The sequence below is a fragment of the Alexandromys fortis genome, unplaced genomic scaffold (genome assembly GCF_014885135.2).
Source record: "Alexandromys fortis isolate MF-2015 unplaced genomic scaffold, M_Fortis_MF-2015_v1.1 scaffold_128, whole genome shotgun sequence".
NCBI lineage: Eukaryota > Metazoa > Chordata > Mammalia > Rodentia > Cricetidae > Alexandromys > Alexandromys fortis.
The window spans coordinates 2,464,280-2,481,379 of record NW_026068012.1 but is presented as its reverse complement, the minus strand read 5'-3'; the positions used below and the strand labels follow the sequence as shown (position 1 = coordinate 2,481,379).

Here is a 17,100-nt window from a genome sequence, read left to right as displayed (position 1 = left end):
ACGGGAAATTCAGCACAATTAAAGCTGTGGTTCGGCTGCTGTATCAGAGCTGATTAAACAAGCTGAGTACAACGCAGCCTGAAGTCTTATGTGATCTCAAAGTGTATGTACTTTAGCTGTGAGGTCCAGCAATAGTTCCAGGCATTAAGAATTTAAGAAATTTTTCATAATAATTTATTGATTCACTGAACAATCTGAAAAAGTCTTTAAAATTAACTAAAATAACTACCTCCTGAAAGCTGAACTCTGACTCCCAAACACACTATGGGACACAATGTAATAAAAATAAGAAATATAAGAAACTAATTTTATATCAGAAAAGCAAGACTTAGATGTAATATTTGAGCAACTGCCATAAACTTTAATTCTTTTGAGATGTTTGTAAGGTGTAGTTAGAAAATATTTACCTAGATCTTTCTTGCTCAAAAAAAAAAAAACTCAAAATGCAGAACTCTGAAAACTAGACAAATTTCCAAAAAGATTTCTATGTATCATCCAGAGAAGGTCTGGGGTGATCTGGGGTTCAGTCTGAGAGCACGGCATAAGACGCACCTGGGAAGACATTCAGACAAGACGTGTCCACAGAGCGGAGCGCACACGGAACAGTTGGCCAGCTGCCAATATCACACAAGGCTGGATGCACATTAACACAGAAACATTCTGATCTGTCATCTCCCATAAAGTCTGCTGTGAGAAATGAGGAATTTCTTCAAACGGACAGGACATGAAGTCATCACTCTGTGTAGCCAGCGGGTATGGGTGGTGCACGATCCTGACACCATCCCAAATCCAGAACTCTAAGTCTCTTCCAAGGGATCCCAAATGTACAGGACTAAAGGCCACACCTCAAGTGTGAAGGCCAGAGAGAAGACAGTTGTGGACTTGGTTCTCCCTTACACGATGTGTGTTGTGTCGGGACCCAGATGCGGTGGCATCGTGTGAGGGCAGAGCACAACCCGCAGGTGCCCACGGACTGATCTCACCCTCCCAGGACCAAAGGTCGTGTCTGCAGAAACTACTGAAGTGGACATCATTTCCATGTCTTCTAGAACACTAAAGTGTTTTTGTTTGTGGTGCAAAAAAAAATGGCACTATTGGAGTTATTGTCTTTGCAGCTGGCAACAAAACCAACCATGCAGAGCGAGCCCCAGCATGCAAATGCCACTTGACGTTCACAGCCCAGCGGGTCCAGAACTACATCAACAATACACTAACTGTCACACCGCTCTTTTTCTGGCTCAATGACAACTGTAGAAAACCCTGACTTGAGCAAGATTCCCGGGTGACAGACAAAAACATATTCCAAAACACAAAAACAAGCGCCTGTGGGCTTCTGTGTGGTCGTCGAAATCCTCCTGGTAAAGTTCTGTGGCCACACATGCTCGGCTCAGCTGAAAGGGTGGAGTACAATGGCCACAACTTTGTTACAGACTAAGATCCAGCAGGTGATTCCAATTCCACCTAAAAAGAGAGAAACTCGTGTCAGGGGAGAAGTGGCAACACCTGCAGGAGGAAGAGGCCAAGTGTCGAGGGTAAGAGAGGGAGCTCGTCAGACTTCAGGTCACAGACAGGTACACTGTGTACCAAGCTGAACAACGGGCACTGCCTTACGTCCCTTTCCTGCCAGAGGTGTTCCTGGGCACATCAACACCCTGACCACTATTTTATACTTCTCAAAAAAGTATTAGAAAGCTGGGGGAGGGGCTGGTGGCACGCACCTTAAGACTCATGTGTGTTTATTCTGGGGCCGGAAGTCAGGACAGGGAAACTCAAACTGTAAGTACTCACTGTATATTTTACTATAGCAGACTGAACATGAGACACAAAGAAAGTGAAAAGGATTCAGAATGAGTTAAGCCAGATGGCCTTGACCATCTTAAGACAGACGGCAAAGACACACTGGAAGACACAGACCACAGCTCGGCTTATCTGTAACTGGCAGGAATTTTTTTGCCCCCATTTTTCTAAGTAGCCCTACCTGGTCTGAAACTCCCTGTGTAGACCAAGCGGACCTTGAACTCACAGAGCTCCTCATGCCTGTTAACTGAGTGCCAGACAGACTAAAGTTTACACAAGGAAACTGGCATGTTGGGGGGAGGAGGGCTTTGGTTTGGTTTGGTTTGGTTTTTCAAGACAGGGTTTGTTTTTTTTTTTGGTTTTTTTTTTTGTTGTTGTTGTTTTTTATGTGTAACAGCCCTGCTGTCCTGGAACTCACTCTGTAGACCAGGCTGGCCTTGAACTCAGAGATCCACCTACCTCCGCCTCCCCAAATGCTGGGATTAAATGTGTGTACCACCACCTGTTTTTGTTTTGTTTTTTTAACTGGCATTATTTTTAAAAAACTGTTCCCATGTTGCCAGGGCATAGAGGAGCACACCTTTAATCCCAGAAGCACTGGGGAGGCAGAAGCAAACAAGTCTCCGTGAGCTCCAGGCCAACCGGGGCCACCCCGCCAACCCGAAACTTATTCCTGTGTGTCTGCTCATTCTTCAATGACACAAACGACCTTTAACATCCAGAAGCGAGAGCCAACAGCAGCAAGCTGCTCAGTGCGGCAGCCACAGGGGGGAGGAGGTGACCTCTGAGAGCCTGGGCTGTAACTCCACTCCTGAGCATTCAGAGGGACCTGCAGGCAGCTTCTCTAGACCCACGCGGCTGAGGCAGGAAGGGCGGCTTGCGAAGGGGACAATGAGGACAAAGGCGGGTGGCCTGATCTCCACCACACACCTCTACTGCCTACCTGCCACTCGAGTAGGAAAGGCCACCAGGCGGTCTAGCGGGGTGATCCACTTGCTGGGCACCACGGCCACAGGGACGGAGTAATACTTCCAGATGAGCGAGATCATCAATGCTGCCTGGAGGAAGATGTGGGTAGAGGGGTACCCGTCAGTCCTCGCAGCACACACACACACACACACACACACACACACACACACACAACTTGAAACAAAACTTCATATACTGCGTGACTCTAAGACCCTAATAAGCACAGTCCTCCCTACACAGCAGAGGTTTCAAGCTGATGAAAACTAATGTTTCATTTCCTGCCCTTTCCCAGAAGCAGCTTCTGTTGCCCCAAACTCTCTGCTCAAACGAGCAGACTGAAGAGGGTGCCTGCCAGAGGCCTGGCCCTCCACAGAGCACAAGCTTATCAAGTAAGAGTGTCTCTTCAGCCTTTCTCCAAGCTTCGTCTCTAGGGGAGCTGGCATGGGTGTTGTAGCTCAGGAAAGGCCCACACACCCAGGTCGCCCGGCGTGCCAGCCAGCTGTGCAGCCACAGCGACGCATCAGCAGCACCGCCAATCCCCCAGAAGGTAAGAACACCAGGGGCCAAGGAAGGAGAAAAACCGGTTGGTGGGCTAGCGATGGCTCAGCATTTAAAAGCACTGCCCACTCTTCCAGAGAACCCAGGTTCAATTCCCAGTACCCACAACTGTCTCTAAGTCCAGTCCCAGGGGATCTGATACCCTCTTCTGACCTCCAAGGACACCAGGCACACACACGGTGTACTGACACAGAGGCGGGAAAAACACTCATACTCATAAAAAATGAATAAAAAAGAAAAGAACCAGGGAGCAAGGAACACAGGGGCTTCTAGGATAGGGCAAGGTAAACCAGCTCTAAGGACCTGGGTCTCCAACAGAGATGCTGTTATTTCATTCCCAGCCATTCACAAATGGCTCAGCGGGTAAAGAGCTTGCCGTGCAGTTTCGATCCCCAGCACCCACACAGATGCAGGAGAGAAAAGCATCCGTCTACATTTCAGAGCTCAGGAGATGAAGACGGCGAGAGAATCTGCCTCACCACGTAAGATGGAGAGTGGTGCAGTCAAGGAAGACACCCGGCATCCACCTCCGGCCTCCGTGCACATCACACACGTGTGCATGAGCACGAGGAAAAACACCTACACACGTGCACACGTACACAAGCAGGCAGAGGAAACCAACAGCTGTCCAGAGCCCGGCCGACACCGCGCACTGACCTGCAGTATGTAAAAGGCGACGCTTATAAACCACTTGATCTTGGCCAACTGAGCTGTCCGTGCTTTCACTGAAAGGAAAAGAGGTGAAACATGAACCAATCCTGCAAAATTGAGAAAATACCCAAATACACAGAAATGTCATTTTCCCTTACAAAACACCTTCTAATTATAAATAAAATAACCAATATACTTAGAAATCTCAAACAGCCATGATGAAACTCCTCAGCCTGTATACTAACTCAGAAAATTTGAAAGGTGGTACTGTTATGCTGTCTCAGACCGCATCCTGGAATCCCTGCACTCTTCCTGACGCGCTTGCCACTGGCCGGCAGGACGCAACATCATCTCCATTCTGTGACCTGCACCATCCCTGGACCTCCAGCAGGAGTTCAGCTCCCCCAGGCCTGCACAGGCCCCTGTGTGCTCCACAGTGTGCAACCTACTCCACCTTACACGGTCCAGCAGGGCCTCTCAGGGCACACTGCTCTCTAGAGACACCTGTGTATGCACATGTGTGTATGTGTGAGAGAGACGAGAAAGAGTGTGCCTGTGTATATGAGAGAGACGAGAAAGACAGAGAGAGTGTGTGTGTATGTGTGTGTGTGAGAGAGAGAGAGAGACAAAGTGTGTGTGTGTGAGAGAGACGAGAGAAAGACAAAGAGTGTGTGTGTGTATGAGAAAGAGAAAGAGAGAGAGACAGAGTGTGTGTGTGTGTGTGTGTGTGTGTGTGTGTGTGAGTGTGTGTGTGTGTGTCACCGTGGAGCCCTGGCTAGCTTGAAACTCACCATCTAGACCAGGCTGGCCTGGAATTCAAAGAGACCTGCCTGACTCTGCCTCAGAGCACCACCCTTGGCACAACAGCTGCTCCCTGACATCTATATGTTGTGGGCATGCTTCCGAGAGTGAGACAAAGTACCCTGAGGGCCCACTGTGTGCTGTGGGACAATGGGCTTGTACCCTGTAAAGCTTTGTCACTTGTACTGATTTAATAAAATGCTGATTGGCCAGTATCCAGACAGGAAGTATAGACGGGGTGATCAGAACAGAAGAATTCTGGGAAGGCTCAGTCTGCAGTCGTCACCCAGACTCAGAGGAAGCAAGATGAGAATGTGTCACTGATAAAGGTACCAAGCCACATGGCTAATACAGACAAGAATTATGGGTTAATGTAGGATGTAAGGTTTAGTTAATAAGAAAGCCTGAGCTGGCAGTCCCTATGGTGGTGGAAGTGGTGGATATGGTAGCAGAAGGTTTTAAAGAAACAGCAGAAAAGGGCTATGGTTCTTAGCAGGAGAGAGCAAGGAGTTGTCAGGAAAGCTGCAAGTTACTTTGAGACAGTCGCCCTAAATGCATTAGAGAAACTGTGAAAATCTGCCACAGAAGGAGCGATGATCCGTAGTCAGAAAAGTTACTGCAGCCTAAACAGGAGGCCCTTCTTGTTCAGGACTGTCAGAGTCAGAGTTCTCAAAAAGTGCAGCCACCGATTAGTGCAACGCAGTGTCATTAGATGTGCATCCCTGACGTCTTTGATCTGTCATAGCTCTGTCTTTCTCTTTTTCTTTTTGTTACATCAGGTGTATTGCCCTGTATATTGTGGTAGTGGTACCAGAAATGAAAGAAAGAAAGAAAGAAAGAAAGAAAGAAAGAAAGAAAGAAAGAAAGAAAGAAAGAAAACAGGCCAACCACTTTATGATTTAATGTAGGCCTCTGTGTGTTTCTTTGGGACTGAACAGCTGCGGGACCAGGCAGGACAGAAACCTCCGTCAACAACTGTGTGATCTTTATCTGGACTTTCCTCAGCAAAGCATCAAACCTGGAAATGAAAATCTACAGAGGATGAAGAAAAGTCTACGATGATTTCTAGATCTAGAAAGCAAATGTTTACCAGCGAATAGGAGGAAGTGACTGTGGGAGATCCTGCATACAACTAACAAGTCGCATCACCGTAGGCCCTCTAGGACGCTGACACCTCAAATCCATCCACCAAGGCCCTCCCCGATCGGCCCTCACGACACCTGCCAGGTTACAAGTGACTGCAAGATGGGTACCGTGAGTTTTGAGCTTGTCCGTCATTTTGTTGATCTTTCTTTCCAGTCTGGCATATCTGGCAAATTCATCCATCATGTTAACAGTGGACAGCTCCTGCTTCATGTCCTGGATCTCCGCCCTCATCTGTGACTCCTGTTCTGCATCCTTCTGCAGCACTCTGGACACCTGGCAGGGAGGAGGCCAGCATCAGTGTCCTTCCACACAGAGAAGAGTGGGTTCCCTCAGCTCTGAAGAGGGGACCTGTGTGTGCTCACCGAGACCCAGCCAATCCAGGACTGGCCTTCGAACAGGCCCAGCAACTACACGGTTTAGGGGCTGCAGGAAGACACTTGGGGAGTCGTGTGAAGCAGAAATAGCCCCTGCAGCCAAAGCAGAGCAGGACAGCAGCGGCCACCAGGTGGCGCCCATCAACTATCAGAGCTTGTCAGGGACGGTGCAGAGCAGAAAGGCACAGGTCAGGCCAGCCCCATCATCAAATGGAATCGCTGTGTATACCAGTGCATGTCAGATGCAGTAACAGCACACTGTCAGGAGCCTTCCAAACACAGCAGCGGCTCTTCAGAGCCCCTGCCAGAGTCAGAAGCCCCCCCCCACCGAGACTGGAGACATCAGTGATCACCACAAATACAGTCATGGTAGAAAGAACCTCGTCTAATGAGAAACCGAAGCAGGCCTTTGACATGTTTGTCACTGGCCCTACAGCCAAGAACTCTGCTCACTCACCACAGGGCTGTCAGCAGTGGGGGGCGGGCGCTCAACAGGGGACACAACTTCTTTTTAAACTGTATGACTAACTCCTGCATGTGACATCTTGTCCAAACTTTTTAAGAATAGCTGTTTTTTAAAGATGAAAAGTGGAAGTATCTGAAGTGTACCTGGCCCACAGCAAGTGTCACCCCTGGCTCAGAGGACCCCTCTGCTTGCCACACAATAGGGCAACTGCAGTTACAGCCAGAAGCAAACCCTTCACTCCAGTGTGCACACAGAGTCCAGGTACACAGGTGAGGCCCCATGAGCCCCCACAGTTTACAATCAGAAGCAAACCCTTCACTCCAGTGTGCACACAGTCCAGGTACACAGCAGAGCCCTTAGGCTGGGGCCAGCACTGAGTCATCCTGGCGGCTGTACACTGAGCTCACCACTGGGTCATGTCTGAGGCTGGTACACGGAAAAGGTATGCAAAACAGCCTCTCTTTGCTACCCACGATCCACCGCTCAAATGGAGCATTAGTCCGGCCTGGTCCACCCTGGAGACACAAAAACAGGAATGGACTAAAGTCTCTAAAAGTCACCGAAGCAGAATGCAGCGTACTCAGGGGTTAAGAGCACTTTTTTTTTTCTTCCAAATAGAGGATCAGGGCTGAGTTTGCAGCTCCCATATGGTGGCTCACAACCATTTGTGACTCCAGTTCTAGGGTACCCAAACCCCTCTTCTGAATCCATGGGCACCAAGCATGCAGGTGATATACATACATCATACATGCAGGCACATAAATACGCACATAAATAATTTTAAAGGTCATACACCATTTTTTGCCATTTCTTTCCATTTATTTTTATTTTATATGCATTGTTGTTTTGCTATGGGTGTCAGGTTCCCTGGAACTAGAATTACAGACAGTTGTGAGCGGCCATGTGGTTGGTAGGAACTGAACCCAGGTTCAATTCTGGAAGAGCAGTCAATGCTCTTAACCACTGAGTCATCTCTCCAGCTCCCATACACCATTTAATGGTGGTCACAGAGCTACCGTTCAAAATCAGGGGCTCTATAAAGGCTGCTTAAACAGGAAACAGGAGCAAGCTGGGCCTGGGGGTGCCCGCCCATAGCCCCATTGCTGGGGAAGCTGGGCTGGGGGTGCACGCCCATTGCCCCATGGCTAGGGATCCAGACTCACAAATGCCCTGGAGACAGAACCGAGACTCTGAGACACTAAGTAAGTTTATAAATTTCTATCGAGATGACTCAGGTGGTAGAGGCGTCCAGGGAAATGAAGGACAGATGCTAGCCTTCCTTCCCACCCTGCGAGCAATTGACTAGGAGTAACTCAGGAAAGGGCCAAACAGGTCTGAAAGCTGGTGGGAGAGATTAAACAGCCCGGCTCCTCCCCCCCTGGAATTCCACAGGCGAGAAAAAGGACCAACCCAGGTCACCAGCATGGGTGTGTCTCACGAACAACGAGCCATGACCCAAAGACAGAAAGTCCAGAGGTCTGCTGTCCTCAACTAGTACCAGATCATCTACAGCAACTCCTTGGGCTGGGCCAATCTCCTCCTGGGATGCTGGTTCCCCACTGGTGCCCCCTCAAAGGCCTTGTCAGCCAAACACTCCAGCCATCACCCCAGGAACACACCTCTCAGTCAAGGCTCTAGAAGTAGATCCTGTTAGATTACTATGTCATCCTAATACTTGGAAGCCACAAAATCCTGTCCCAACCAGTTATGGTGGTGCACGCCTTTAAACTCTGCACTTGGTTGGCAGAGGCAGGCAGATCCCTGAGTTCGAGACCAGCCTCGTCTAGAGAGTGATTTCCAGGACAGCCAGGACTACACAGAGAAACCCTGTCTCAATCAATCAATCAATCAATCATCAATCAATCCAAAACTCCCAAACAATGACCTTGCTAAGAGGCTGGTCCGAAGAAACGGAATACCTAAGGAAAATGCTCCAGACAGGTCCTGGAAGGAGCTGGCCCAGGCTTGGAGCAGAAGTGAAGGGGAACTTAGAAACTGCTGAACCCACATCGTGAACACCAGCCAGGCCCCAGAGGCATGCGTGTGGTGTGCTCCTGCCAGGAAAGCAGGGCCTGTCAGGAAGTCCACACGGGCACCTGCACACTGCAACTCTCAGGGCTGCACTCCATGTCTGCCAGGGCAGTGCCTTGGGCACGTGAACATCAGAACTCGCCCCGTGTCTGCCATGTCAGGCCTGGGGAGCATCTCAGAAGAGCCTATCCAACCTGTACATGTGAGTTCGGGGGCATCCTAGCAGTGTGCCTCCCATGCATGTGCACGGAGTGTCCTATGTCCCCTTAAGACAACGCTGGAACCCCACTTTATGAATTAGACAGCCTCAAGCACAGGCAGCATCCCCACCCCAGCAGTCGCCCTGCAGCACTGAGGGTGCTCACTCCCCTGACTGCACTGATGCCCAGAAGACCATGAGCAAAGTTACTGCTCAGAATCGCAGTGAGGGAGGCTACATTCTGAACACCTAAGCTCGGTGCTACTTTCCCAACCCAACCATCTTGTCATCAATTTGTTACACTTAGTCATTCAAATCAGAGGCAGGGGATAGAGGTGCTCTAACCATTGTGGGGAGCAGTATGCTGACCTCATACCAGGGTGTTCCCAATAGCTCCCTCCCTGGAAACCCAGCAACGGAACAAATGGGATCTCTCTGTGCTCTCCCCTGTTCTCCACTATGATATTAAATCATACATTATCTTTCTGCACCCAGAAACCATCCCGGGAGTCACTCCCAAAGGGTTTGACTCATGGATTCAAGGCAGAGGCCACACTGCCTGCAGGACAGCCCAGGTCAGGTCCAGGTGCCTCCTCTCAGCACTTGATGCCCTATGCACCCAGGTAAACACTCAGGCATGGACACCTAAAGTGGCAATCCTTCCTGACGAGTCTTGTAAAGGTATACTGGAGGACTTGAGATGACAACAGGACCTGCATCTCTTCCCTATCTGTCTGAGACTGGAAACTCATGACAAACTCACCGAGGACAGCCACACACGGCCTCCCTGAGCAACTGAGCTGTTTCCTTAGCTCTGCTGTGATGAAACGGCACGAGACACGAGATGGAAGAGAAGGAGCCACACAAAGGCAGGAAGGTGGCCCAGTGGCTAAAGCTCTTGCCACACACGCATGAAGAAGCCGCCTAAAAGGTGGATATAGTAGATGCCCCTCTGTAATTCCAACCTTGGAAGATAGAGACAGAATCCCCACAGCAAGCTAGCTAGTAAGACTACCTTATCAGTGTGCTCTGGGTTTGATGGATTCTGCCTCTGTGAATAAGGCAGAGGACTATCCCGGATATCAACCTCAGTCCTCCAAACACACATATATACATGCCCACACACACATATATACATGTGCCCATACACACAAAAACACACGCACACTACATGAGATTGAAAAATAAAACTACACAAGGAACCAGGATGAAAACACACATAACCTGTGGCGCACCACGCCTGTCCGCGCTCTATGCCCTACCATACAGTTCATGAACCGGGCAAGGGGCTTTAGAGTGAAACACACAAAGACACACAGACAGAGACACGGGTCATCCTTGAAACAGGAATGCCCCCTTTATTGTGTCCAAGGGCAGCTTATATAGGGATCCTTAACTGATAGCCACGCCCCAGCGAAACGCACCAGAAACCACTCCCTTGCCATCAGGAACTCCTGAGGGTCTCGTGCGCAGAGCAGCTGCTAGCATTACAAGTTGTTTACCAGAAATTCAGGATCTGGCGGGTTCACGGCTCCCAACAATAACCGGAATGAACCCCACAAAGGGTCGCTGTCCCAACACGTAAGGCTCTTGCTCTAACCACGGAAACAAACAAACGGATTACGGGGACGAAGAAGAGAAGCTTCTCCAGGAAGACTCAGTTTCCGTCTCTCCCTTCGCTGCCCACACACAGACGGCTGCTGTGATCCCAAATGGGGCTCACTAACTAGGTTTTCCACACCAATCTGCAGACGCGGTCAATTTCCACAGTCACCACCTCAAACCAATCAGTCACCAGTCACACACCTACAAGTTAAGAGTTCCTCTCATCCTTCTTCGGGCTCCACTGATTTGCTAGACCAGCTCACAAAACTCAGGGAAACGTTCTTGTTCACAGGTGGGTTACAAAGAATGTTTTCCAAGGCCACAAGCTGGAGAAATGGCTTGGCAGTTAAGCACACTCGCTGCTCTCGCAGAGGACCTAGGTTCCCAATACCCATGTGGCAGCGTATGCCATCTGTAACTCAGTTCCAAAGAGTGTGGCAATCTCTTCTGGCCTCCACAGGCAACTGCATTCACATGGTACAAATACATACACTCAGAACACACACATAAAATAATTAACAAATAAATCTTTAATAGCTACAGACTAGGGGGCTAGAGAGTTAACCCAGTGGTTAAGAGCACTAGCTGCTCTTGCAGAGGACATGGGTTCAGTTCCCAGAACCCACAACTGTGATTCCAGTTCCAGGGGATCCAACTCCCTCTTCTGGCCTCAAAGGCACTGCACACGTGTGATGCACGTACATACATGCAGACAAAATACACATAGACATAAAAATAAAAATCCAAAAGAAACGCGAGTTAAGCAAGAAGGGTATGGGGCAGGGGAAGGGCCCTCTGCCGCTCGGGGACCGGGCACCTGTAATGATGCATGCCCGGTGCTGCTGCGTGGAAGTGGGTTACCAGAGCGTCCCGTCTGAGGCGTCCTGCTGCCAGAAGGCGTGGCTCCGGGAGTCCCCACCCTCCAGGGTGCAGTAAGCGGAGTTGATTGGAACCTGGCGAGCGGTTAGAAGCTAGGAGCCGCTGAAGGTAGAAACCTTGCAGCACACAACGGGCAAGGCCCGGCGCCCCGGAATCCGCCACCCCCCAGCTGCTACTTACAAAGGAGGACAGCGACGGCAGGAGGATCCGCAGCACGTTGCACCCGAACACGAAGCTCAGCACCAGCAGCCACGCCCAGCGGTCCGCCTCGGACTCGCTCATCCCGGCTCCCACGCACCAGCACCGCTACCGCAGCGCCATGGGGACCACGCCGCCGCGTCCGTCTGCGCCTGCGCACTGCCGCCCCGCTCCGCGACGGCGGCCCCCCGGGAGCCCGATCTGCCAGCTGCGCCTGCGCCGGCGCTCAGCGGCTACGGCGGCACCATGGGAACCGAGCCACCGCAGCTCGCGCCTGCTCATTTCCCCTCTCTGGGGCTCCGCGGGATGGTACTTAGGACTCCTCTTCGCCTTTTGCCTTCCCGGCTACCGTAGCCACGTGGTGCCCATACAAGTTTTAGCAAACCGTGATTGGGTTGCGCTGTCTGTAGTATCTAGAACAATTATTTATGTTCTTACCGAATTACGTCACCTTTATTTATTATCATTATTAATTTTTGGTTTTCCAAGCAGGGTTTCTCTGTGTAGCCCTGGCTGTCCTGGAACTAACTCAGTAGACCAGGGGGGGCCTCAAACTCAGAGATCTGCCTGCCTCAGCCTCCCGAGTGCTGGGATTAAAGACTTGTGCCAACACCGCCAGATAACTCACCTTCATTCTTAAATAAATTTATTTTAGGATAAGTCCTTGCATGCATAGAAACCTGCTTCATAGTAGCAAGTAACTAAAACATGTTTTCTAATCAGCTGCTGCATGATAAATGATATCTACATTTTTAAACACTAGTAAACACAAAGTATAAAATTGTATTTCTAAAAATAAGTTTATTAATCAAAAGAGGAGGAGGTTTTACAGTGAGCTTTTAATGAAATTACCTAAATTAGACAATAATGAATATTCATAGGAAAAGAGCCCAATTCACTTACATATGGTGAAAAACGTGATAAAATGAAAGATACTGGGCTGTGTTTTCTGGATGTTAGAGTCTTGAGAATGAGGAACTGATAGGAATGATGACTAGTTCTACACGTTAGGTGCAAGGAAACATGGATGGTTATCTGCTGTTAATCCTGCCATCTAGAATAAGACCACTACCACAATCTAAAGCCAAATTTGAAGCAAGCTTTAATTAAATACTGACCAGGTGGATGGGCTCTAGCCAGGTTCATCTCTGGGTTTCCAGAAGATGTCCCTGAATCATGCTTTGCAGCAGCTGAAGTATTTCCCACTAGGTCCAACCAGGGCAAGCATACATCCTGATCTACTTCCAGCCTACATCCAATCAGGGGCAAGAATACATCCTGATCTACTTCCAGCCTACATCCAATCAGAGGCAAGCATACATCCTGCCGTACTTCCTGCCTGTGAACCTCCCTCCCACATGTGATCAGCATATCCAGTGAGCTGGCTCAAACTTGTTTAGGGGAGTGAAAACAGGTGTCTTGTTTTCTCCCATAAACAAGAGCCTGGGACATTTCAGGAACTATCTGTCCTTGGGCAAGGGTCTTGCAGAGCAGAGACATTTTTGTCTCATGGATAGGCACAGTAATTAAAATTTAAAATGTGACTTTGGCTTTCCCACTACCAGCAGTGGTGGAATGAATGCTGACGGGTAGATTCCCTCTCCATAAGCTCCCTCTCCAGCTAGACTACCCAATGCTGCAACAGGCTGCCAGATCCAACACACCAGAGCTTTAGATGGACAGAGGAGTAACCGCCTCATGAGAAATGATGTCTCCCTCTCCCCACAACCATCCTCCACTCCCCCATGTCTGCTTACTCTTCAACCCCAAGTCCCTGCCTTTTAGAGAGAAGAGAAAAGTATTAATACTGCAGTCCCCACCCCATCCACCAGTCACATCACCCCAGGAGGGCCATTCTGTCCCTGGCGAGGCAAGTATCCCGTAACAGATACATGCTGTCGAGGTGGACAAGCTCTTCTGGCCTTAGGGAGCAGCTCAGTCTGAACGATTCAGCTCAGCTTAGTTCTGGGCTCCACTCTGGATTCTCAGTTGGAGACGGAGTTCTAATCTGTATAAAGAAAGTGTGAAAGTCGGTTGAGATCCGGTACAGGTTGTGGTCAGCAGAACTCCTAACGAGATCTTGCTTATTTATTAATTCTGCTATGGTGACAGGCCATGACAGTGCAGAGGTTCCTCCATCTTGTGTTCTTGCTGGGGCCATCTCAAGTTTAAATAAAATTTAACCTCCTTGATGAGAATCCCATGGAAAATTACCCAAAATGACCTTCTGGGAACCCAAGGTCAAGATGCCCCAGCTAACAGATCTTCTCTTAAACTGCCTGCTTGTGCAAATGTCCCCTCCAGCAGAGATGCTAGGACATGATTTCTGCCTTTCAAAACCCATGCTCTGGACACTCAGTGCTACATTTAGGTCCAAACACCTAAGTGTAGCCTTAGCCCACTGGAATAAAGACTTTCAACTGACTATAAGCTGTGTTTGAATAGTCATCTCTAGCGGGCTCCCCTTAACACTGTAATAAGTTGCCACACGTTTAGTGGCTTGAGTTTGCATGGATCTGTCACCCTGTGGTCCTGGGCTTTAGAAATCTGCAGTAGAGCTCGCTGGGCTAAAAATACACGGTCCTCCTCTGGAACTCCTAAGGCGGAGTCCATTTTCCAGCTTTTTCCAGCATTTGAGGCCAGCACTCTGGCCTCATGGCTCTCCTCCGTCTTCAGAATTGGCTGTCCCAGCACCCTGTTTGGGCTCTCAGTCTGCCAACATGCCTACCTCCCAATTTCCTCTTTCACTGTTGGAAGCTTTATGAATGCACTGGATCCAAAGATAATCTTCCAGGCCAGGAACCTTTAAATCAGGCAGGAAGATGTGGAAGAAGTCCAAAAATTCAAGGCTGCAGAGAAGAAAAAAGGAAAGATAGAGAGAGGCGAGGAAGATGCCTATGGCCGGGCAGTCCAACATCACCAGCCAGCAGACACAGAAGAAACAGGAAAAGTAGGGCATACAGAAGGAAAGAAAGGTAAAAAGCCCCAAGGTGCAAAGGATCGAACCCAGGACTCCATGCACACCAGGCAAGCAGTCTATCAACTGAGCTTCAGACCTGTTTGAAAAGCTCTGTACCCAGAAACACAGCCTGCTGCTACACAGAGAGGACCAAGAGGTGAGTGACCACCCACCCGGCAGGACACCCCACTCTCTAGGCCCTCCATACCAGGGCAAAACCTTGGGACCCCCTCCCCCACCTGCCTCAGCTTCTCTACCCACTTAGGTGAGATCCCTGCAGGTAGGCTGCTCCAACACCCCCAGCCCATTTACTGGACTCTGCAAGCTACAAGTCCCACTCTGCCCCCAAACCCTCCTATATACCCCACACCCCTGCAACCTCAGAGAAACTCTGAAATACAAGCTGCAACTACACAGAGAGGTCTGAGAGACAGGACCAAGAGAGACCTCAGTGGCTCCCTGAGACACAGACAGCGGCAGTACAGAGCAGACCAAGAGCAGTTCCCAAGGACACAGGCAGCCACTGCAAGGATTGGACCAAGAGGCAAAGACTCTGCTAGCACCAACTGGAGGAAGGGATGGGTAGGCACCAATACAAGAATTCATTCAACAACCTAAGAACCAACATGGGAACACCAGAACCCAGTGGCCATACAACAGGAAGACTTGATCATCCTAACCCAGAAAAAGAAGAAAACAATTTCTTTTTTTGAGACAGGATTTCTCTGTAGCTTTAGAGCCTATCCTGGAACTAGCTCTTGTAGACCAGGCTGGTCTCGAACTCACAGAGACCCACCTACCTCTGCCTCTTGAGTGCTGGGATTAAAGGCGTGTACCACCATTGCCCGGCCTAAGAAAACGGTTTTAAACATAATTTTATGAGGATGATGGAGATCTTTAAAGAAGAAATGAAAAGTTCCCTTAAAAAAAATGGAGGATCCTCCTGAATACTAACCTTCATCAAGCGATGAAAGGAGACAGAGACAGAGAACCACATTGGAGCACCGGACTGAAATCTCAAGGTCCAAATCAGGAGCAGAAGGAGAGAGAGCACAAGCAAGGAACTCAGGACCGCTAGGGGGGCACCCACACACTGAGACAATGGGGAGGATCTATCGGGAACTCACCAAGGCCAGCTGGCCTGGGTCTGAAAAAGCCTGGGTTAAAACCGGTCTCGCTGAACATAGCGGACAATGAGGACTACTGAGAACTCAAGAACAATGGCAATGGGTTTTTGATCCCACTGCACGTATTGGCTTTGTGGGAGCCTAGGCAGTTTGGATGCTCACCTTACTAGACCTGGATGGAGGTGGGTGGTCCTTGGACTTCCCACAGGGCAGGTAACCCTGACTGCTCTTTGGGCTGATGAGGGAGGGGGACTTGATTGGGGGAGGGGGAAGGAAATGGGAGGCGGTGGCAGGGAAGAGTCAGAAATCTTAAATAAATAGATAGATAAATAAATAAATAAAAATGGAGGGCTGGAGAGATGGCTCAGAGGTTAAGAGCATTGCCTGCTCTTCCAAAGGTCCTGAGTTCAATTCCCAGCAACCGCATGGTGACTCACAACCATCTGTAATGAGGTCTGGTGCCCTCTTCTGGCCTACAGGCATGCAGGCAGACAGAATACTGTATACTTAATAAATAAATATTTTTTTAAAAAATGGAGAGATAAACAAAAAATTGGAAGAACTCAATAAATCCCTCAAAGAAACCTGAGGGGGGGGGGACAAGAAAAAAACAATCAAACAGGTGAAGCAAACAATTTAAGACTTGAAGACTGAAATAGGGGTAATAAAGAAAACACAAACCAAGGGAATTCTGTGTAAGGAAAATCTAGAAAAATGAACGGGAACTAAAGAAACAAGCATAACCAACAGAATACAAGAGATAGAAGAAAGAATCTTAGGTGTTAAAAATACTATGGAAAATAGATTCATTGGTCAAAGAAAACATAAAATCCAACAAATTCTTAACACCAAATATCCAAAAAATCTGGGACACCATGAAAAGACCGAACCTAAGAGTAATAGGGATAGAAGAAGGAGAACTCCAACTCAAGGCACAAAAAAATATATTCAACAAAATCATAAAAGAAAACTTTCCCAACCTCAAGAAGGATATCCCTATGAATATACAAAAAACTTACAGAATACCAAATATACTGGACCAAGTTCCCTCATCATATAATAATCAAAATGCAAAACATATAGAATAAAAAAAGAATATTAAAAGTTATAAAGAAAAAAGGTCAAGTAACATATAAAGATAGACATATCAGAATTATACCTGACTTCTCAGTGGAAACCATGAAATCCATAAGGTCCTGGACAGATGTGCTGCAGATACTAACAGACCACGGACACAAGCCCAGACTACTATACCCAGGAAAGCTTTCAATAGCCATCGATGGAGAACACAAGATATTTCATGACAAAACCAGCTTGAAACAATACCTATCCACAAATCC

At 48.7% G+C, this 17,100-nt stretch overlaps 1 protein-coding gene across 1 annotated transcript; it reads right to left on the bottom strand.

Annotated features, from left to right (window-relative positions):
- Positions 1–414: 414 nt before the first annotated feature.
- Get1 (guided entry of tail-anchored proteins factor 1) lies at positions 415–11,891 on the bottom strand. The gene is made up of 5 exons (XM_050162124.1): positions 11,657–11,891; positions 6,030–6,195; positions 3,982–4,049; positions 2,741–2,855; positions 415–1,461 (listed from the first exon to the last, which is right to left on the bottom strand). The coding sequence occupies exons 1-5, from the start codon at positions 11,756–11,758 to the stop codon at positions 1,388–1,390; spliced, it is 525 nt and encodes a 174-aa protein (XP_050018081.1). The 5' UTR covers positions 11,759–11,891; the 3' UTR covers positions 415–1,387.
- Between the last annotated feature and the right edge of the window lie 5,209 nt (positions 11,892–17,100).